The sequence below is a fragment of the Meriones unguiculatus genome, chromosome 15 (genome assembly GCF_030254825.1).
Source record: "Meriones unguiculatus strain TT.TT164.6M chromosome 15, Bangor_MerUng_6.1, whole genome shotgun sequence".
In the NCBI taxonomy this organism is placed as follows: Eukaryota; Metazoa; Chordata; class Mammalia; order Rodentia; family Muridae; genus Meriones; species Meriones unguiculatus.
In genome coordinates this window covers 46,760,849-46,783,917 of record NC_083362.1, presented here as the reverse complement: position 1 = coordinate 46,783,917, position 23,069 = coordinate 46,760,849, and the positions used below count along the sequence as shown (strand labels likewise).

The 23,069-nt window shown below is 46.8% G+C and overlaps 1 protein-coding gene across 3 annotated transcripts in view; it reads right to left on the bottom strand.

Annotated features, from left to right (window-relative positions):
- Nucleotides 1-23,069, bottom strand: part of Casp8 (caspase 8) — a 30,404-nt gene that overhangs the window by 6,000 nt on the left and 1,335 nt on the right. Inside the window, exons 1-7 of one of the 3 annotated variants that reach the window (XM_021652177.2) lie at nucleotides 21,014-21,151; nucleotides 13,468-13,800; nucleotides 5,527-5,632; nucleotides 4,445-4,583; nucleotides 4,308-4,361; nucleotides 2,250-2,314; nucleotides 321-462 (exon numbers count right to left, since the gene is read on the bottom strand). In XM_021652177.2, the coding sequence (XP_021507852.1) occupies nucleotides 321-462; nucleotides 2,250-2,314; nucleotides 4,308-4,361; nucleotides 4,445-4,583; nucleotides 5,527-5,632; nucleotides 13,468-13,772 (811 nt within the window). In that variant the 5' untranslated portion in view covers nucleotides 13,773-13,800; nucleotides 21,014-21,151. Of the gene's footprint in view, nucleotides 1-320; nucleotides 463-2,249; nucleotides 2,315-4,307; nucleotides 4,362-4,444; nucleotides 4,584-5,442; nucleotides 5,463-5,526; nucleotides 5,633-13,467; nucleotides 13,801-21,013; nucleotides 21,152-23,069 lie in introns of those variants that run through there. The other 2 variants (XM_021652176.2, XM_060368424.1) reach the window with 2 other exon arrangements.

Below are 23,069 nucleotides of genomic sequence, written 5' to 3'. Positions count from 1 at the left end.
ACATACACATAAATAAAAAATGAAATAAACGTTTAAAAAATGTTTAGATCATTGATGCTCTCTATTATAAGCCAATTAGTAAGAGCTGTCATTTTCATGATACATGTAGTACTTTGATTTTAAAACCTAATTTAAAATAAAAACAGAAAACTAACAGGTGTGCAAGAATATTCTTTACCCCAACAAGAAAATATAAATGAAATTAATAAAATGAATAAAAAATGGGACCTTTAGGTCTGACCATTGTTCTCTCCTTTTTAATAATAATAAGGCCCACAGAAATAAAAATTACTTGTGCCTCTGCTTTGATCCCACTGTACCTTCATCGTAGTTTGTTCCTTTTCTGTCCTTCATTGTGCGGAGCTTGGGTACATGCTTCCGTGCCTCGCTGAAATCGTTATTGTTGAAGATCAGACAGTATCCCCGAGGTTTGTTCTTCATTTGGTAAGCCTTGTCTGATGTCTGGAACACAAAAGCCCAGCCCGGGAGCTGAGGCTGCAGCTCCGACAGCAGCTACTGCCCAGGAAGGGGCTCTGTGGCCTAGTACCACTGGGAAGTGTGTGTTCCTGGCATTGCTCCAGCCAGATCCAGGGTGCTTTTCCTGAAGACTACTTTATACTCCTCCCCCCACCCCCGCGCAGCTTCCCATGGGCGGTACCCTAAGTAGGCCTGGGCCTATTGCCTACCCTGGGTGTATATCACCACTGTCATGGCTGCCCATTACCATTGTGCTTGCCTCAGTTTTGCTCATCACACGGAAGAGCTTCAGGCCCGGGAACACGAGCGCCATTTGTGGGGACTAGAGTCTGGGGACTTCGAGTTCCCTAAAGGGTGATGTCTTGGGAGGCCCCTCTGTGACTTTGAGACTCTTTTTGAGGTTTACTCAGCTCATCTGCATCTCTTGGCTAACAGCTAGGGGCCTTCACACATGATACAGCGCAGTCTCTGGATGGTTAAAGGTGATGCCTTAAGCCAGTGCCAAGGAACTCCATGGCAGGAGGAGAGCAAGGAGCTTTGTCAAGTTGTGCTTACAGGATCCTGACAGTGAAAACCAGAGGGCCTGCATTCTGCTCATTCTCTTACGGCTGTTTCAGGCTGAGTCTTGGCATTTAGGTAGAAGCCTCTGCTGTCTCCTGAAATACAGGCTAAAAGGTAATGCCAGGCTTCGATGGCTTGAAAACGTAGGACTTTGATCAACTCTCCTCATCTCCTAGTAGCTTAATAGCTTATACTAAGCTTTTTATAACACACTTGAGTTTCTCTACATATTGTACAAACCCTTTGCTTTTTAGTACGTTTTCTATGGCATAAAATACTTTACTAAACACAGGGTATATTCAGTATTTGTTATTATCCTGAGTGTTTCCTACTTAGGTAAATTTATTCTGATGCTGTAATTCTAGCAGTTACTAAGAGTAACATGACATCTTCAGCTGCCTGGCGAAGACAATTCTGTAGGGACCAGTACCACTGTGGACCTGTCTTTGCTTTCCTGACCAGCAAAGGCCTGAGACTCCGCTCGGGAACCCACCCTGGTACGGACTCTTTCTCAAGGTGGACAGGGTCTCCCATGCTTCCTGCCACAGGGAGGTCCACGGGCTGTACTTGGTGAATTGCTGAAGACTGTAAATGCAAGCTGTGTCTAGGAAGGAAATCTCTCTACAGGCGTCACTGAGACATAACACTAAGACACGCCGAGGTCCTATTTGTTGTCTAGCACAAAGGAAAACCTCTCTGCGAGGTCACGCTGAAAGAGAAGGCCTGAAAGAGCAACTCCTCCTGAGGCTCTGAGCCTGTACCCCATGTGCCCATTTTAACTGGCAGAACTACTAGAAAAGGGGGTGTTGGGGGAGGCACACACCCTCCCCTTCAACAATTCCTGTATCTTTGCCTTTGATCTTATAATAAAATTACAGCCCAGTGTGGCGGCCCACACCTATCGTCCTAGCACTGGGGAAATAAAGGCAGGGGTTCAGGAGTTCAAGGCCTCCTCCGCTACGTAATGAGCTCAAGGTTACTCTGAACTGTCTCAAAATGCAAACAAGTGAAAGGGATAAAGGCAGAGAAAACTGGAAAGGCTCTAACTGGTTTCTAACTGGTTCTTTTGTAGCTGATGTCTCCCCCATGTCCCCCAGTTCTCAGACTGTCCTAAAGGTCCTGCCTTTTACTGGTTTATCTAGCAACTTAAAAGGAACCAACAAAAACAAGAAACAGACACTTCAATGCAAAGAGGGAGGGAGGGGACGTACCTGGGCCTTGCCGTCTTGTTCTCTTGGGGAGTCCCACGTTGTCAGCGTTCTTAAGCATATCTCCCCTGCAAGAGACCAAGAAAAACATCCGGAATGAGAGGCTTTGGGAAAAGGCTGTTTGGTAAAGACATAGGTAACACTTAGGATAACCTAAGGACCTTAAAGACATTTTTCAGGGCCCACACGCATGCACATTCGAATGTATTTATGTGTGAGCTCACATGCGTGCGTGCGTGCGTGCGTGTGCGTGCGTGCGTGTGTGTGTGTGTGTTGGCGTAGGGGCACTCATGCTCTGGCGCATGGAGATCAAACAGGGCTTTGCAGAGTTGCCTCGCTGCTTTACCCTTACATGGATGGGTTCCAGAGCTCGAACTCCCATCACCTGGCCTGTATGGGCAGCATTGGCCTCTAAGGCGTTTTTTAAAATAAGCATTGAAACTGCCTTGAACATGTTTCAGATACATAGGTCTTGTATCTGAAGGGCACTTAGCATGCCTGCGACTGGAAAACCGAGTGCAAACTCATTTGTGAGGTGGTCATTGAAAAGGGCATGAGCTCAGGATGAGTCCCTGACTCAAACACGCTGAAGGCGCTGGGAGAGAGCCGGGCTCACGCAGGCATGGACAGAAGGAAGGACTGGCTCCCTTACTCAGGCAAAGCCTTTAAAGGAAGGTGATCCTCCGGGCTGGAGAGACGGCTCAGCTGTTGCAAGCTTAGCACTCACTGCTGAGGACCAGAGGGTCCCAGCACCCACACGGTGGCTGGCGACCATCTGTGACTCCAATTTCAGATCAGATGCCCTCTTCTAGTCTTTATGAGACCCCACACCATGCACACCTGTTCCCACACATACATGTAGTTGAAAAAGAAATCAAACTTTAAGAATAAACAAAAAATTTGAAAGAGCCAGTTGTGGTGCAAGTCTTTAATCCTGGTTGCAGAGGCAAGGGGATCTCTATGAGCTGGAGGCCAGCCTGTGACACATACCAAAGCTAGGGCTACAGAAGGAGACCCTGCATGGTGGGTTGAGTAGGAATGGCCCCCATAGACTCATGTTTGAATGCTTGGTCCCTAGGGAGTGGCGCTATTTGGTACAGCCTTGTTGGAGTGGGTGTGGTCTTGTCTGAGGAAGTGGGTCACTGTGGAGGCAGGTCTTGAGATCTCATATATGCTCAAGCCGTGCCCAGTGGCACAATCTCCCTGCTGCCTGTGAACCAAGACGTAGCAACACTCAGCTCCATCTCCAGCACCATATCTGCCTGCACACTGCCATGTCTTTCCATGCTGATAACCTCTGACACTGTAATCCAGCCCCAATTAAATGTTTGTCTTTATAAGAGTTGCTGTGGTCATGCTATCTCTTCATGCAGTAAAACCCTCACTGAGACACCCTGTCTCAAACAGACCAAAAAATTGAAGGAAACCTGTTTGTTCTAGCTAGCTTTCCTAGGTAAGAAAACAGAGGTCTGGAGAAGTTCCCCTCTGGGATGAGCTAGGCAATTTGGCTCGAGCCTCTCAGGGTGAGGCGAGCACAGGACGGAGGATCTCAGTTGCAGGTTAAGCCTGGAAACCTGGACTTAATGTACGCTTGGCCAAGGGGCCTCTCACAGAGCAGAGAGACTTGAGGAAACTTGATCAGGAATGTTCCGGAAAAAGTCAGGCTCGGTGTGGTGCATGCCTCTGATCGTAGCACAGTTGAGACAGGGGCAGGCAGATTTCTGTGTTTCAAAGACAGTCTGGTCTACACAGGGAATTCCAAGACAATAAGAACTATGTAGAAAGACCCTGTCTCAACAAAACAAAAGAAGAATGTTCTGGGGGGGGGAAATTGAATCTAGCTCCCATGACTCTTTGCAAAAGCAGAGAAGGTCAGAACAGAGCTAAGAGCCTCTTACATACTGAGTGCTCACTTCCAATGTTGCCGTGGCTCTTGCAAGGGACTGGGGAGGAGGTGAGTGGCCAGTGAACTTGGCTCGTGATTGGGGTGTGGCAGAGGGTGGTGGGAACAGGAGGAAAGGAAGCGCCGAAGGATCTGGAGAATGTGTCTATGAGCATTACCGTCCAGAAGTGAAGCTGACGACTCCGTCCTTCCTTCAAGGCTCATTCTTCTCTCTGAATGAAAAAAGAAAACTTGATCAGGGACAGCTGCCACTCTAAGCGCACTGCGGACTCCCCGCCATCCATCATCCGTCTACCTGTGCTTGATCTTTCATAATCGTCGATCTTCCCCAGCAGGCTCTTGTTGACCTGACCACAGATTGACTTCAGGATGTTCAAGTTTCCTTCCGCCAGGATGACTCTCTTCTCCATTTCTATGAAAATATCAAGCAGGCTCTGGGGAGGAGAGAACGAGGGGACAAACAGATTGAGCACACAGGCTTGTGGATTAGGGCCTTTGTGTCGTTTGACTTCCACTTCTTCCAAACCTGGGGCCCAGCCTTCTTTTCCAAGTAGGTCCCCTTCCCACCTCTGAGCACATGATGCTGTCTCAGAGTTGACAGGAGTCAAGAAGCCCATTCTGTTTCCTTGTCTACAAGGATTGAAAACTGGGAAGCTAGAGCAGCCATGTCAGGGCCACCCGTGCCCAGGCCTTCTTCTCAGTGTGTGGATGCTTTCATCTGTGGTCCAGCATGAGGAGTGAGGACGGGACAGCCCTGGACAGCTCATTGTACCCCCCGGCATCGCCCCTGGTCCCTCATCCACCTCTAAACCTCAGTTAATACATGCAGAGTCACAAGCACTACACACACACACACACACACACACACACACAGATACCACTCACTTGTACACATGTGTGCACTAAACAAATGCAGAGATACATTTGGACAAAGCATACATCAAAATTAGACCTCATACAAACACACATACACATACAAACAGACACACAGAGGGAGAGAAACCCCCACACACAGGTAACACACACACAGAGGCTCAGACCAACAGAGAAACCACCAAGAGGCATACACAGCACATACACAGGTACATAGCTCAGCCGGAAGAGTGCTTGCCAAACATGCAGGAAGTGCTGGCTGCCACATCCTGGACCCTTGTAACCAGGACGGGTGGCACACGCCAGTACTCCCAGCGCTCAGGAGGTGAAGGTTAAGGTTATCCCTAGCCACATAGGAAGTTTGGATTCAGCCTGGGCTACGTGATACCATGCCTCAAAAACAACAAACAAACAAACAACCTTGAATTCAGTTTGCGGTTAGCAGTCCTCTCTGGTCCCAGAAACCCCGGCGGTGACCCATCTTGAGGAGGTACCAGGCCTTACCGAGTCTTCATGCAGCTTACATTTGGGGATCTCTTTGTTCAAAAGAAACTTAAAAGATTTCAATGCCAACTTGTCCACGTCTTCCGAGAGATTAAAGAGCATGACCCTGTGGAGGCAAAACGGAGACGCCTTGGAAACACGTTCCTGCCTGCTGGGCCTCAGCAGGAGGCTAGCGTGGTGGTGGGCATCTACTAAGTCAGGTCCAAACAACCCACCCTGGGCAAAGTCCCACCGCCCATGTCTCCCAATTAACTTTAACTAAAAGGATCTTGCTGCTCTTACATTGATATAAAAATCAAGATCTCTGTTCGCTGACTCGGGAAATTATATTCTCCTCAGTGCGCAGCAGAGATGACTCCCTTCCAAGAACTGGCCAGTGTTCTCCAGGCCATTTCCTTCAGGAAGAAGGCTGGATATCTGAATATTTGGTTCTAGAACTCTGAACACTCACACACACGCACACACATACACACGCATGCACTCACTCACGCATACCTCCAACTCTGGAAACACCAAAGACTCTCAACACAACCAGCTGCTATTCCATCCTCCGGCTGCACGCGTCTACGGGCCGCCTGCAATCGCACCACATTGCCCGGTGTCCCCGGGGCTCTGTTCTCTCACGGAACCTACAATCATTCCCTCTAGAAAGATAACTTATCTATTACAACAGCCTGTTTATAAACTGCCTAAGTGCCCTGACAGCCTAGCCCATGCCTTTTCCCTTTCCATTACCCTGAGATTTGTGAGGCGGGGTGCTTGAGTGCAGGGGCCCAGATTACCCTCGTTGTAACTCTGAGCCCACCATCTCTGACCTCCGTGACTTTAGACATGTTACGCTTTTTCCCCCCCTCTCATCTGTAGATAGAAGTTAAACGTACATCTACCTCATAAGCAGGTGTGAATTGCCTGAGTTTCCTTGGATGACAGTCACATGCCGCTTACTGGGCGGGTGCACATTCTGAGACACAGTTTCCTCACTTCGTGGACATCACATCATGCTCTTAAACTAAGAGTACTGTGGCATCACGAGGCAGCAGGTCCTCCCAGGACCAAGGTCACTTAGGCAATCCGTCACTGCCCAAACCGTTAGGCAACACACGAAAGCACACTGAGAGTTCAGTAGGTCACGGAAGAATAACTATTCCCTGGCACACTTAGGATCTTGGAAAATGCTTGCCAAATGAATAACAGAATGTTTTAGGAGTCAGCAAAACTTGGGGTGAAGAGGTGGCTGTTGGAGGCTGGTCTGATGTGTGTTACTGGCCCTCAAGATCTGGTTACACCTATCTTTGGTTTGTAAACCTGCCTGAGACATCTCTGGTTGATTAATTAGCCTCTATGTGGTCAGGGCAGAATGGGGTATGTGTGGCAAAGGTTCCCAGGCTTTTGAGGATGGAAGAATCTCAGGAGGTATCACAGGAGACAGACAGACGGGAAGAGAGGAAGGAGGAGGATGCCAGGATGGGTTAGCCTGGAGAAAACACCATGTGGGCTGAGGAAGGACTCCAATAATGTTGTGAAAAGGCCCAGATGGAGAAAATAAGCAAGTGCTATGGGATTACGGCTGAAAGGTGGTCCAGCTGAGGATTGAGGTGGATGGCCTTGGATGGGGGCTGGGAGATGGATGGTGAGGATATTAGACAGTCTAAGTCCTGTCCGGCCCAACATAAATAAATAAATAAATAAATAAATAAACAAATCTAACAGGTGTCTATGTCTCATTATTTGTGATAACAGGTTAAATAATACCGCCATGATAATCTTAGGGCTAATAATAAACATTATATAGCCCAGCACCCATTTCAATTATTTACTGCAACAGATGTTTCAGCAGTTAGGAGCACATGACGCTCTTACAGAGGACCAGAGTTCATTTCTGGGTACCCAAATCAGGCTGCTCTTTAAACTTTTGAAAAAAAAAAAAAAATAATAAGTCAGCAAAACTCTCAATAGTATTGTATAAAGGAAAATAACCTTAATGAGCAAATATGTTGGTTTCCAAGTTGAGTTAGAAAATATAAAATTCTGAAAAAGAAATAGTATAGAAACAGAATATACCTCATATTACCACCATCTCAAAAACTCAATCCCAGAAATACTTCCATAAAGGATTCTCGGTTTGGCCAAGACTGGTCTACCCCAAGCTACTATGACTCTTTTAACTTTAGTTCAAAGTACCCTGACCCTGATGTCTAACAGTTTCCTGGAGATTGAAACTTTCCATTCTGCAGGGAAGCTCCTTGAGCGGGAAGGTAAACAACTCTGAACAGTTTCAGGAAGTCCTCGAAACCGGCCAGATTCACTCGGCCCCTCCCTGCCAGAGTAAGCAATAAAAGCCAGAGTCCCTCTCAGAAAGAAGGAAGCTGAGCTGCAAAGAGAACTCTAACACCAGAGCAGCTGCTGGGAGGAAGGGGAGACCAGGAGACCGGCCGAGCTGCTGGAAGAGGTCTAGACCAACTGAGGCACCTGGAAAGGTCCCTACTCTCCTGTCGAGCCGCCTTGAAGGCTGCGCAGTGCACTCTGGTTCCCAGTGTGTGAGCTGTCACCATCCTGGGAGGAGCTTTGGTGATTCAGCTATCTTTGAGTCATTTCTGTTCCCATGTGTAACTCCTCACCCATATTCTTGGAAGTAAACCCAATAAAACTCATAGATTCACCAGGCTGGACTTTGGTGGTATTGGTATTTTGATCTGACGTGGGCTCCTTATCTGGGGTGAGCAGGCATATGTGTTGTGTCTACCCAGAAAAAGTTGTGTCCCACAACAGTCCCTTTATCTTCCTTATTACCGAGACCAACTGGCTTCATTAGCATTATTTGAAGGGACTCTGGCCAGCATGGCTCTCACAGGCCTTGCCTTACTCCCCAATTCCCTCTGCCTTGCTAAAAACCAGTAGATAGCATTTCCAAAGCTAGCCGCCAAGGTCTATTCCCTTATTTTGCTGAGGCCAACTACCAAGGTGCAGCTATCAAAGTATGGAAATCCAGCAATCAAAAGCCCCCTTTGGTTCACCTAATTAACATGCCCAGTTAAAATTAAACACCTCATCCTAACATGGAGTTTCCCCTTTACCTTTATAAACTTCCCATTTTCCCATGGGCCACTCTGTCCCCTCTCTATCCAGGGGCAGTCCTTTGTCCTCCAGGACAAATACCCCTCTCCCTTGCTCCCTTCCCCTTCTCCCTAATCCTCTACCTTCTGTCTTTGTCTCTTATTCCCTGCCCTTTGGCCCTCTGGGACAAATAAACCTTCTTTGTGCTGAGAACTTGGTCTTGGGGGTCATGAGCCAATACAACTCACTTCATTAATGTACAGGCAGAAGCTATCATTTGAAGTAAAAGATCAAGTCCAGCGGTGGTGGTGCACACTTGGGAGGCAGAGGCAGGAGGATCTCGGTAAGTTCCAGGCCAGCCTGGTCTATAGAATGAGTTCCACGACAGCCAAGACAGAAACAAACAAGACCACCTAGAGTTTTCTCATGGTGGTAAGGCTCCACGTGTGCGTATTTTTTATGCTCCTGGCTCATGTTAAGACAAGGGTGAACAAGCCTTCAGCAAAGACCCTTCTTTGTGCAATCAAAGAGTTTAAGCCTTTGACAGGTACTGTCCTAGTCAGAGGACTTAGGATTCTCTACAAGGAGGGTAAAGACTACTGCCTTGGCATTGTGGTTTGCCTCAGCCTAGCTCACAGGGCAGGAACTTTTAAGAGCTCAAGATGATGGCACAAGTTGAGGACACACACACCCCTGACTTTCCTAATTCTGGGGCCATCACTTCTTACGATGAATAGGCACCTTAAGGCATAAACTCCTTATAAAGATCATAATTCTAGTAAACCCAAACAATACAGCGCTCCTGGCTGACTCCGAATCTTTTTAAAGTCACTGTATACCTATGGTGTGAGGAGTTGGCCTAATGTGGGCAAAGGGTGTTGTAGACAAAACAGTCAATTGGAGCCATCCTGGAGGAGGTGGGGCCTAATCCAAAGTCTGGTATCCTAATAAGAAAAAGGAAACATTGAGACCAACAGCTCAGAGAGGCACTTAGCCAGAGGCTAGAAGCTGGGTGTTCCTCCAAAGAGAAGTCAGTCCTGCTAGCACCTTGATTTCTGAATCTGAACCCCAGAACTAGTAGAGAATAAGATTTTGTTATTGTTGTTTTCAAGACAGGGTTTCTCTGTGTAGCCCTGGCTGCTCTGAAATGCTCTGTAATCCAGGCTGGCCTCAACTCAGAGATCCATCTGACTGCCTCTTTCTCCCAAGTGCTGGAATTAAAGGCATATGCCACCACACTGGGCTAGATTAATGTTTTTTTGTTTGTTTTGGTTTTGGGTTTTTTATGTTGTTGTTTTGTTTTTTGAGACAGGTTTTCTCTGTATAGCCTTGGCTGTTCTGGACTTGTTCTGTAGACCAGGCTGGCCTCTACCTCACAGAGATCCACCTGCCTCTGCCTCCCTGAGTGCTGAGATTAAAGGTGTATGCCACCATGCCCCACTTAAGTTAATGTTTTAAGCATTAATAATAGTGATTATTATTATTAATGTTTGCAGTACTTAATTATGATAGACCTGGGAAAATAATACATCCAGTATCAATATCACAACTGTTAAGCCTGAAGTAGGAAGCCATACGATAAGGAAAGAGTAGCTGCCAGCACTGGCTGGGAGGTATAGAGGAATGTGGATTCAGAACATGGCTGCCCTGGCAAGAGATCACGTCCAAAGACCTTTTAGGTCTGTGTGATCTGGCTGGACTACAAACACGCCTTTAATCCAGGAGACTCAGGAAAAGGGATCTGAGTTAGAGGCCAGCCTGGTATAGAGCAAGTTTCTGGTAAAGAAAAGCTTAGGTCCAGGCATGGTGGTACATGCCTTTAATCCTAAACAATGAAGGTAAAGACAGTTTGTAGAAGAAAGCACCAAAGTATGAAAGTGAAGTCTAGCAGTGTGGCAGAAACAGGGATGAATCAGAGAAAGACTTTGTCAGAACAGTATATACCCAATTCTCACAAAAAGTGGGAGGAAAAGGAGGCTACTTAAGGGGCAATGAGAGAGGAGGAGACGGCCGTTTTACTGAGACAGTAATAGAGAGTGAGGGTGCAGAGAGAGAACACAGATGGAACAAACCAGAGAAAGGGAGGAGCCAAAAGAAAGATTAGAAAAGGTTGCTGGAGTTGGTTTGAGGCCAAGCAGAGCAATTTAGAGGCTGAGAAAAAAAAGCCAGATTGAATAAATCAGCTGGAGAGGAGTTTAAGCCAGAGTTGAACCAGCCAGCCCAGAGCTCAGTAAGAACAAGAAAGGAGGAGCTGATTCAGCAGTAAGTCTTACAGGCTGAAAACATCCTAGGCCTAGGTTAGATTGTACAGTGGCTAGAAGCTTCCAGGACTAGGCCTAGGTTAGCAAACGGGGACAGCGAGCCTCCCAGACAACAGCTGAAGCAGGCGAATGAAAGTTCCTTTTCCAGGGAGGCTTTCCCATGCCACGGTTTACTAACAAGGAGAGATGATGAAGGCCAGCGCTAAAGCTCAAGTAGAAAGATTGTAAAAGCAGAACCAAAACCCACATCAAGAAGGGCTGAGCACAAGGCATGCTGAAAAGGAGAAGAAGACAAGGTGCTTCTATTTTAAGACCTGGTCACAGAACCATGATCTTGTCACTGCATGGAGCCTGTTTCACAGTGCTGCTGTTTCTAGAACCACTGAGAAGACAGATCTCTGGGCCTGTCAACGGGGGGGTGCAGGGGGGAAGGTTAAGTTGGGTTAACTGCAGTAGCTAAAGGCTGGCATCATTCTGTAGGCCACAGTCCCAGAGAGCGTAAGGGAGAGAGTGAGCGGAGCGGAGCACTGGCTTTTCCTCTCTCTGCCTCCTGACAGCTCACACATCTTGAATAGCCAGCTACCCCCGGCCTCTGTTGCCATGATTCTCTCATCAGGACGGACCACACCCTCAAACCCTAAGCCGAAATAAACCCTTCTTGAAGTTACTTTTGTCACAGCAGCAAGAACCATCACTAATACACATGGTCTGTCCCGCTGGGGTGCGGTCCAGTTCACAGGAGCGCAGCCGTCTGTGTGGGGCCGGACCTGGTGAGAGAGCCCAGTCCCCTGAGTCCTGAAGCCACCGAAGGGTTCCACGTGCATACACGGGTGGGGAGGGCGGGCTGTGTGGGAAGTAGTGAGGCCCTAGCCATGGACAAATAAACACATGTTGTGGGTGCCAGATATCAGGGTGTATTATTCACCAACGGGTGAACCTGCCTTAATGCAGGGCCATAGACCTGGTTTTTAAGTTCCAGAAGAGAATCCCCCAGAGGCACAGGTAAAGCGAAGTATTCCTGGCTTATTTCAGCGGGGGAGAAAACACGGCTGAAAGCAAGCACTTGCCATTCCCCCGCTAGGCCCAGGGGCGGCCTGCCGGGGTTCCTCAGCTGGAGTAGGCCCAGACTTCCTTAGAAGTAATCGTTGCCCACAATCCAATCCGTTACAATCTGTTACACTAGACACGTGAACATGTTTAAACGAGTGGCCACTTAAAAAGTTATTAAGTTTGCTAGGGGAAAGGGCAACAGTGCTCTCTTGTTTTTCCCAGAGCCGGGTCCTTCTTAGCTGGTGAGTGTGGCTGCCTCATACCCGGCTGGAATACGTGTTTATCTTCCTCAGGGTTCCCGGACTCACCATTTTATTAAACCTCCCCTCTTTTAACTCTCTTCAAGAAGAAAGAAGAAGAATGTTTATTTAAGACCCTACTCCAGGGGTCTGGAGAGATGGCTCAGTAGTTGAGTTCCAGAGGACCTGGGTTCAATTTCCAGCACCCGGATGGCAGCTCCCAAACATTTGGAGCTCTGGTTCCGGGGAACTCGACCGTCTATTCTGGCCTCCGTGGGTCTCAGGGACGCATGAGACACACATACATACATACAGGCAAAGCATTCATACATATTGTTTTTCGAGTGGGGGCCGGTCACAACACTGCTGATACAAAAGCCATATTCTGGGCTCGAGGACGGCTCAATGGTTAAGAGCACCGGCTGCTCTTGCAAACATGCTGGACCAATTCCCAGCATGCACACAGCAGCTCACAACTGTTCGTAGCTCCAGGTCCAGGCAATATAACGTCCTCTTCTGGCCTCTGCAGGCATCCTACATGCAAATGGCGTACAGACACATGCAAGCAAAATACCCGCATCATAAAAATAAAAATAAGTTTTTTTTTTAATCCTATCTCGATATCAGCATACCTGAAGGTCATGTTCACTTTGAAAAATGAAAAATTTAAATTTACTTGTTCTTTCACGTGTGGATATACACATTGTGGTGGTCTGAACGAGAAATGTCCTTCATGGGTTTGCGGATTTGAACACCTGGTCCCCAGGCTGCCTGGAGAGGTTACGGGGCTGCTAAAGCCCTGCCAGAGGAAGGCCACCCCTGGACAGACTTTGAGAGCCTCAGCCTCGCCCCCCTTGCACTTCACACTTCCTGTTTCCCGTGCGCACGGGGGTTCTCAGCTTCCTGCGCCTGCCACCACGCCTGCTGGCTGCCTTCTTTCCTCTGCCATTACCAGCCCTCTGGAACTGTAACCCAACATCCAGTCTTCTATAAATTGCTTTTCGTCGCGGTGTTTTACCACAGCAACAACTACCACACACAGGGCGTTGACCATATACCCCCAACCCTGGCCTCTCAGCCTCCTGTAGCCAGATTCCTTCCTCCCCCCACCCCTACCCTCAACCCCCATTAAGTGCCTTTCTGTAGCATGCTTCATGAAAAATAAATTCTTTTACGGACTTAGCATTTTTTTTTCCTCTTAACTGTATATTTAGCCCCTAAATGTCTTCATTTAGCCCAGTCTCACAAGCCACTTATGGACCCCAGCAGCAGCAGCCACAGGGACATGTCCCTTCTGTCCACACTTCCGGCCCCCCAACCCCAGCATCACTACCCACCTGTAGGGAGAAACCTGGGCTTTGTCTAGAACCTGCAGCTCCATCACCATCTCCTCCTTGCTGCTGTTTAGGACGTTGGTCAGTAGGTCCAGCCGTTGGATTCGGAAAAGCAGCTCCTTCAGGAAGGACAGATTGCCTTCCTCCAACATTTCCTTTTCCTGCAGGCTCTGAAACAGCATCAGGGCATCGCTGATGGACTCCTGTTTCTTCTGTGGGATGTAGTCCAGGCACAAAAACTTGAGGGCAGCCAGTTCTTCACTGCCCAGGTTTTCAGCAATTTCGTAAAGACAGCTGTTGAAATCCATTCTTACCCGGGGCTGGGAGAGCGGCAACCTAGGTCAACACATGATGCTGTGATCAAGCGAGGAAGTAAAGTGACAACTGCCAGCCCGCCTCCTGCCAAATGCTAATCACATTTACGGTATTCCAGTCACTTTACAGGAAAGAAACAGAGAAACAGGAAACAAAACCGGAAGTTCCTGCTTCTCAGGAGCTTTTGTTTAGGAGGTGGGTGGGTATACAGAAAGCCACTGGTCAGATGGTTGCCTCTGAGAACTATTTGACAGTCTTGGCAACAGGGGTTCCTGCAGGCGAGAGGAGGAGGCAAGAAAAGCAGTTCTTGAAGGAAAAGTGCCTGCGAAATGTGGAGACAAGTTGGACAGACACGAGAGTTCAGCAGAGTAACCTGACAGGGTCTAGAATGGATTGGTGGTTGACTCTGCAGGACAGCAAGCGTCGTGGCCAGGAACATGGGTTCCGCCTGGATTGAAGCCTGCCTGTACCACTGGCCGCTCTGCCTCGGGAAGCTGCTTCCTCAGAGGATTCTAAGTGTCTCCGTGTGTAAAGTGATGAGGAGAAGTCTACCTTTCTTCTGAGGTTGTGACTCTGAGGTACTATCCAACAACGCTCAGCTGCTAACACCAAAAACATGCCAACCTCCAGAAGAGAGAAACCCTGGTCATGGGACCTGTCTCCATTAGCTTCTGCTGCTTGGATAAATACCATGACCAAAAGCAACCTGGAGGGTAGAGGGAAGGTTTGTTTGCTCTTATATTTTAGAGTCCATCATCCAGGAAAGCCAGGGCAGGAACCCCGAGGCAGTAACTGATGCAGAGTCCGTGGAGGAGTGCTGCTTACTGGCTTGCTCCTCAGAGCTTGCGCGGCCTGCCTTCACGTAGCACCCAAGACCATCAGCCCAGAAGTGAGCTGGGTTCTCCCACATCAATCATCAAGAAAACGCACCACCAACCTGTCCACTGGCCAGTCGGGTAAGGAGCCTTTTCTCAACTGAGGTTCCCTCTTCCCAAAAGACTCAAGTTGACACAAAAACTAGCCAGAACAGGAGCCAAACTGGACCTGGTATACTGAGTGCTTTTCTCGCCTCCTTACTTTTTTTTTATTAAGTTGGAAACTGAGAACATTCATTTGGAAGTGGTATTCCTCAGACTCCTCCGCTGAGAAGATCTTTGTCTTACTCAAGAGATGCCTTGCCCTTAAGAGGTGAGTCCGGATGGCAACTGTCTGAGACCCTTCCACGAGAAAACCTTTCCACCCAGCCCAGCTCCATCACTTCCGTGGTATTCCAGACACTGCCCTTCATCTTAACCTCAAAACTGTCTTCTCCCCCACAACAAAGAGAATTGTTCTTGAGTCTTTTTTGTTTGTTTGTTTGAGACAGGGTTTCTCTGTGTAGCTGTGGCTGTCCTGGACTCGCTCTGTAGACCAGCCTGGCCTTGAATTCACGGAGATCCATCCGCCTGCCTCTACCCCCCCCCCAGGGCTGGGATTTCAGGCGTGTGCTGCCACTGCCCAGATTGTTCCTGAGTCTTAACTTTGGCAGTCCCTCTTCTTGAAACTTCATGGCTGGAAATGCTAAGCTGGTCAGCAGCAGGAGACAATGACCGATGGAACAGCCCATGGCCTTCTGTTATACATCTGACAGGAGGTATTTTTAGCTGGGTATGGTGGCTCTCCCTGTAATGCCAGCACTCGAGATGCAGAGGCAGGAGGATTGTTTAAAGCTCAAAGTCTGCACGGTTCACATAGCAGTTCCAGGGCAGTTAGGTCTATAGAACAAGACTCTGTCTCAAAACACCAAAAACAAAACAAAACAAAACAAAAAAACCCACATTAATAATTACTTAAATATATTTTTATTGTCATAGCAGAATAGTTTTCATTTTTTTAATGGCCCCAAGAGACTTGTAGTTTTCCCTTTCAAAAATGGCATTCCCCTCCATGGTGACAGTAACTATTGATTTCTGGGTGTAAAAAATTCAAAATACAGTAAACTAAAATACGGTCACATTATTGCTATCATATGCCACTCACATATTCACACATGCACACACAAGGATACACAAACATAAAAACTGGAATCAGACCACATATGAAGATGCACATGGTTGAGTTTTATTCTGTTGATGTTTATAATGAGCACTAATGTTCTACACAGCACATTTTTGTGTTTCTTCATTCATTGCATGTACATATAGTGGGACTTACTGGAAACAACTGTCTCTACATTGTTTTTTTTTTTTTTTCTTTGTTTTTGTTCTTTGTTTTCATTTGAAGAAACACGCCCTTTATCAGCCAGTGGTGAAGCCTGTCTTTAATCCCAGCACTCATGTGGCAGAGGCAGGTGGTTCCCTGAGTTCAACACCAGATGAGCTCCAGACTGAGTTCCAGGACAGCTAGGGCTATACAGAGAAACCCTATATCAAAAAAAAAAAAACAAAAAAAAAAAAAAAAAAAAGAGAGAGAGAAAGAAAGGAAAAGAAAGAAAGGGAAAAGGGGGGGGAGGTAATGACAGAAATACAGATCACAAAGACCAGAAGACCAAGGAGGAAACAGAAATCAAGAAAGAAAATATCCATCCAAAAGTCACAAATTCAGAAATCAGCATCTAGACCTCTAGTCATTCCAACCCCAAATGCTTACATGTCAGTATAGGAACATGATCAGACATCCAGGGAAACATGACACCTACTACAACAGGCCCTGGATATTCCAACACAGCCGAAGCACAAGAAAGTGACCTTAAAGCCTTTTTATGAAGATGGATAGAGGCCCTTAAAGAGGAAGTGAATAAATTTTTGAAGAGATCCAGGAAAATACAAACAATGAGAGGAAGTGAATAAGTCCCTTTAAGAAAGCCAAGAAAAACAAGAGGTGAAAAAAATGTATAAAACAAGTCAAGACCTGAAAATAGAAATAGAAGCAATAAAGAAAACACAAGCCTAGGGAATCCTGGGGATGGAAAAGGCAGTCAAACAGGAACTATGGACTGAAGCATCACCAACAAAATACAAGAGACAGAAGAGAGGCTCTTAGGCATAGCAGATATGGTAGCAGAAATTGATATATCGGGCAAAAAAAAAAAAAAGTTAAATCTAAAAAACTCCTGACAGAAAACATCCAGGAAATCTGGGACACTATGTAAAAGACCAAACCTAAGAATAACAGGAATAGAAGAAGGAGAAGGCTGGGAAATTTTTTTTTTTAACAAAATCATGGAAGAATATTGGGCTCATGGACCGTGCCTCCAGAGGAATTGGCACGGGAATAGCAAGACTGGAGCATGTTCAAACCCTGGACATCTCACATTTGAGACTTAAAATCTGGTCCTGAGAATGGAAGGCGTGGAACAAAGCCCCCTCCTTGCTTTCTGTCCTGGCCTCAGGAGCACATGACACAGCCCCCAAGGTGGTCACTCAAGGTTACGGGTCAGTCACCTGAGCTTGTCTCCTGTTATCTTTCCGCACGCAAACACAGCCTTGGCAGCGTCCTAGTCTCAGCCAATGACATGCATTCATCCCCCAAGCCCCTCCCACTGCCCAAGGTGTATAAGGCTCTGTCTGCTTCACATGAAATAAACGGGCCAGCACCATCTACTTCATCGCTGGACCAGGCAAGGACGGGCATTCGCCCACACCCACCTGCATGAAGATGTCAGTTTAACCAAAGAGCCGTCACACTGGGGTACCACTGCCAGCTTGACGTCAGAACTCGGAGTTTCTGCTGCCGTTTGCTACCGGGCATCCATTAAACAGAGCTAACTGAGACACGGGGAAAAACCTCTTCTCCACGGCTTCTCCACGGCTCCTGTGCTATCAGAATTCTTGGCGCGCAGACTTCATTCCGCACGCTCCAGCTGTTCCTGAGAAAATTGGAACCTGGGACCCCGAGTTCCATTCGTTTCTGCCCAGAAGCCAGCAGCACTCAGCTGACCTTCCTGAGATCACTTCCAGGGCAGGCCAGCGTAGGGGAAAGCGGAACCAGAGAAGAAAAATTTTCTAACTTTAAGAACATGCCTATAAAGGTGCAGAACACCAAAAATACCGGACCAGAAAAGAAGGTTCCCCTGACACACTAAACATACAAAACAAAGAAATAATAAAAGCCCCAAGGGTGGGGGGGTGCTGGAGAGATGGCTCAGAGGTTAAGAGCACTGGCTGCTCTTCCAAAGGTCCTGAGTTCAATTCCCAGCAACCACATGATGGCTCCCAACCATTTATAATGAGATCTGGTGCCCTCTTCTGGGCACCAGAATAAATAATATTCTGGCATGCTGAATAAATAATAAGTACATCTCTTAAAAAAAGAAGAAGAAGAAAAAAAAGCTCCAAAGGGAAATGGTCAAGTAACATATAAAAGAGCTACTAGAATTATACCTGACTTCTCAATGGAAAATATAATAGCCAGAAGAGCATGGACAGATGTCTTTGAGACTCTAAGAGACGAAAGAAAGAGGGAAAGAAAGAAAGAGGTCTGGAATTCACTGTGCACCAGGCCAGTGTTCCTGCCATAGTCTTTCAAGAGCTGGGATTAAAGACGCGTGGCACGCCCAGCAATCTGCATATTAATTGTTAGAATATCACCATACTCAGAGACTATCTTCTACATGTCCCTATTATTTTCCTTTTTAAAGTGAAACTGAGTTCAGTATTGGTATAGGCCTGTGTGAGCCACAGTGAGCGTGCAAGGGTCAGAGAACTCAGGGAAGTGTTCCTGCCTTCCACCTTCCCAGGGGTTCTGGGGATCCAGCCAGGATCCGTTCCTTTCTTAAATAACGTGTTAGAACTGGAGAGGGAGAGGGAAAATGAAAATGAAAATAAATGCTGACTTGGGTGTGTTCATGTGTTGAGGGCTGCGTGGGGCAGAAGACAGGAAGTGGACTTCTGGGAAGTCCACCGCAGAGGAGGAACTGCCTCTCGGGTGAGGCAGCAGCTCTGAAAAAAAGCATCAGAACCCAAGTTCTTAAGAGAGCTGGAAGCTCGGCCTCCCCCAGACAGCAGCAGCTTACACAGCTCTCACAGAAACCCAAGAAGAATGACCCAAAGGACAGTTACCTTGACAGGGCTTTTCAACACACTGTGTTAGAACAATGACTGAAACTTAAGGAAAGAGAGGAAGGGAGGGAAGGAGGGAGGCGGGGTAAGATTCTAAATGAAATCCTCACACCAAAATAAACTGCAAATGGGTAAAGAGTCGAACCACGATCGCTCTAAGCGTGCACACATGAGCTCGGCCGATGACGCGCTTGTTGGGGTGGGAAGACAACTTTGTGAATGGCTCTCTCCAAGGGTTCCAGGGATCAAACTCAGCTCGCCAGGCTTGCTTATCCAGCGGCCTTACCAGCTCAACCTTGTCACCACCCCTCAAAAACAATTGGAAATGATCTTGTGGTGGGAAATAAAGAAAGAAAGAATCAAAATAAAATAAAGTCATTTAAATCTTGTCATTTTTTAAAAATAATTCTCTGGTCACATTTGGCATTGTATACTGAAACTTATTCACATCTCTCTACATAAATATACATGTATAAATAAATGAGGAGTTTGTCGTATTATGCATATCTTATTATTGCTGTCAAATAATCTCAAAAAATGTATTTCCACTATGTAATATATAGGAACATTTTATATCTTTTATATGTATGACCTAAAATACTTAAACGTAGATCAGTGTTTGTATTATGACATATAAGTGTTCAGAAGTGTCCAGAACAGCATAAATCATTTATCTCATTTTGCTAGAAGCCTCTGAAGAAACTGTTACTACATTTTCCTGTTGCACTAAATCACAACTTAGCTCAGCTCCTCAGACAGAGATAGGCTCAGATTCCCACGTGTCCAAAAATGTAGGATTTCTGTGACCCCAGCCAGCCTGCCTGGGTAACTTGGTGAGTTTCAGGCCAGCAAAAGACCCAAGACAGAACACACAGAGCCACAGACAAACCTGCATGCATTCCCGCAAACATGCACCACACATCTATAAAAGATATATTATTCTACTGATACAGTGAGGAACTTCAACAGAGGAACACAGATAGTCTTATTTTCAAATGGGTACAACTACCAAAAACATTAAAAGTAGAAAGAAAAAAGAAAGAAAGAAAGAAAGAAAGAAAGAAAGAAAGAAAGAAAAGAAAAGAAAAGAAAAGAAAAGAAAAGAAAAGAAAAGAAAAGAAAAGAAAAGAAAAAGTTGCACATAAAATGGGGCACGTGGCCGGCCGCTACTGGGGAGGAAGGGCCTAGGTTAGACCTGAGGCCAGCTCCAGGGTCCAAGCTCACCACGGCCTCCGTGCCAGGTGACTAATCTCAATCTTTCGATGAATAATCAGGCATGTCCAGCTCTTCCGGCTCCTCCGTGGTTTAGATAACTTCCTTCAAGAATTGGGGTGAGATGGGGGGTGAGGGCAGCATGAAATGAAACTCGCTAGACTTTCCAGGGATAAAAGTCGACATGTCACCCAAAGCCTGAAAGGCTCCATCTGGCTGCTCCTGCCTCCAGGCAAGGTTGCTCTCAGAATTTGGCTCCCCTCAGCCCTAACGAATGGCACAGGCGAGCACAAACAAGACACCCCACAGGCCAGAGGGAATTCAATCCATCCCAGTAAAGGCAGTCAAGTGCCGGTAAAATGTACAACCAACCCCACCAATTTTCTAATTGAATGTAACTCGTAACTTCCCTTGTGAGACACCTAACGTCGCTGCCGGTACAGATTTCTGGGTTTTCAATCTGTCCTTCATTCTCTGGACTGTCTCGTTTCTTCTTAGTTTCTCAAAAACAGAAATGAGCAGCTGGGGAGGTAGTTTGGTGGGGCAGTGCCTGCCTAGCACATCTAAAGCCCTGGATTCAATCCCCAGCACTGCAGATTTACAAAGAGAAAGAGCAACGGCTAAGATTGTGTCTTGGGGTGTGCGTGTGTGTGTATCAGAAAGATGTGCCATTTGGGGGGGGGGTAAGTAAGATGGTGAGGAGATGGCCAGCCAAGTCAACTGAGATTTAAATTTTGGCTTCTGCTCAAAGAAGGGAGGCTTCAAATAGATGGCTGCACTTGCAACCTTCCAGGGACACCCAAAAGCACATTGCTCTAAGCAGGGGAACCCCTGAAGAAGCAGCTACCCACCCAGATAAAGCTCCCAGCTTCCTTTTCAGTATATAGAATCCCTCTATAGCCATGTGGACTCCAGCTCGCACACTCCGGAAGCCTAGAAAGCTCCAGAATCAAGATCCTCCCCGACTTAAAAGCCCAGCTGACCTTATCAGAAACAAATCCAGAGGTCCTCCTGAGCCACCTGGCCCCCAGCCCCGTCTCTGCCAGGCAGGGGGCAGGTGGAGAGCTGGAGGGTAGGGCCTTTTACACTTCCTGCTTTTGGGGAGGAGGCAGGAGGAAGAGGGAGTAGTCAAAAGAACACTGGCTGCTGGAAGTTGTGTACACTGTATGTTAGGTACATTCTCCCTTCAAACTCTGCCTGCACTTTCCTGTTAGTCCCTTTGCCCCCAGACAGTTTCACTTCTGCTTCATGTCATATACATGAGTTCATGTGACTATATAAAATCTAGCAACCACAAATGATAAAAAGAAAACAGCATCTGTCTTTCTGAGATCGGTTCTGTTTACTTAATTATCTCAATTTTTGTCCATTTTCTTCCAAACAATATAACTCTGTTCTGTTGTTGTTTGGGGCTTTTTGTTTTTTTGTTTTGTTTTGTTTTGTTTTTCGAGACAGGGTTTTTCTGGGTAGCCCTGGAACTTGTTTTGTAGACCAGGCTGGCCTCAGACTGAGGGACCCACCTGCCTCTGCCTCCCAAGTGCTGGGATTAGCGTGTGCCGCCACCTCCCAGCAATCACTAGGTCATGGTGTCGCCTCATAGCACTAAAACGATAACTAAGACACATGGGGAAAATAATTAAGATCAGGGTAGAAATTAATGAAACAAAACTAAAAAAAAAATTCACAAAGAAATAAAGAAACGGTGGATACTAAGCCGTTAGAACTGATACCTGTGAAATTTACAAAAATCCTATGAATATACTTGAAAACCTTTTACTCTACTTGCTTCTAAAATCTGAAAGGAATGGATTCACTTCTAACATTGTATCAACTGGTAAAATGAGGCCCCTCCGGTGGGTGGCTCTGGCTTCGAGAGGCAAGGGGGTAACTGCTCCCCACTACCCCACATCTCACACAGATAAAGCTCCTAGCTTCCTTTGCAGTATTCAGATCCTGAGTCCCTCTATGGGTCACTTTACCAACTAGAGCCTGATTTCTTTAGTCCAAACGAGAAACATGAACTGGATATTAAGAATTCTTTCTGTTCACATTTCAGGATTTTAAAGCTTTTGGGGGAGTTAGCCATCATGACTACAATGTTTTCACTCCCTAACTATTGATAACACCTGGGATGGGCCTGAAGTCCTGGGCTCTGAGGCTCTGCCAGCTTCCACAGCCGACTCTTACTGACACACAGGGATGTTCTCTTCAGTAGTTTCTGCTTACAGCTGCTTAAAGAACTCTAAAATCACCAAAGAGGCAAACCCTGGTCCCTTCACCATGCAGACAAACCAATGTACAAACACATTAGCTCCTTGCTGTGAATTAGTTCAAATATTTTCTGGTGTTAAGAGAAGAAAAAGAAAAGCACTTTGAAATTGTTTCCTGCTACCTAAAAATAGAATGTAAGTTTTCAGAGTACAGAGCCCCAACTTCACATCTGAGAGAAGTAAATGAGGTGCCTGAAAGCAATCTGTTCTCAGGAACGCTGGGCAGAGGTGACACCATAGTACCAGTACCTGAAGCTGGCTTTTGATTCTGCCCGAGAACCGGGACAAGGCCACAGCAACAGACTTGAATCCTGTTTGTGGCCCAACCTTCCCCAGGAGCTACTATGCTTTCCCCAGCATCCTTCACAACCCCTACCCCAGTCCTGGCCCACTCTGCTCTCTAGGACCCCACACCTCACACTCAGCTGGGAGACTCTGAGCTGTCCAAGACCATGAACTTCCTGAGGGCAGCAACTGCCAGTTTCACGGTAATACCTGACCTATACAATAGCCGGAAAACCATCAATGGATTGAAACTCTGGCAAAGAGGTGATGATTCTGAACACGGAGCTCCCTGATAAGCAGTAAGTCCACCAGAGCACAGGACGGCATATTAAATGGAACCTGGGGGCCGTTAAATGAAGCAAGAAGAGGCCCACTGTCTGATTTAAAAATTTCAAGTTGGAAGCTTCGAAAAACAAAACAAGCATGGTAGGGTGCTATCCAGGCTGCTGGAGAAACCATATTAGTTCTTGGAGAGGGCTTAACC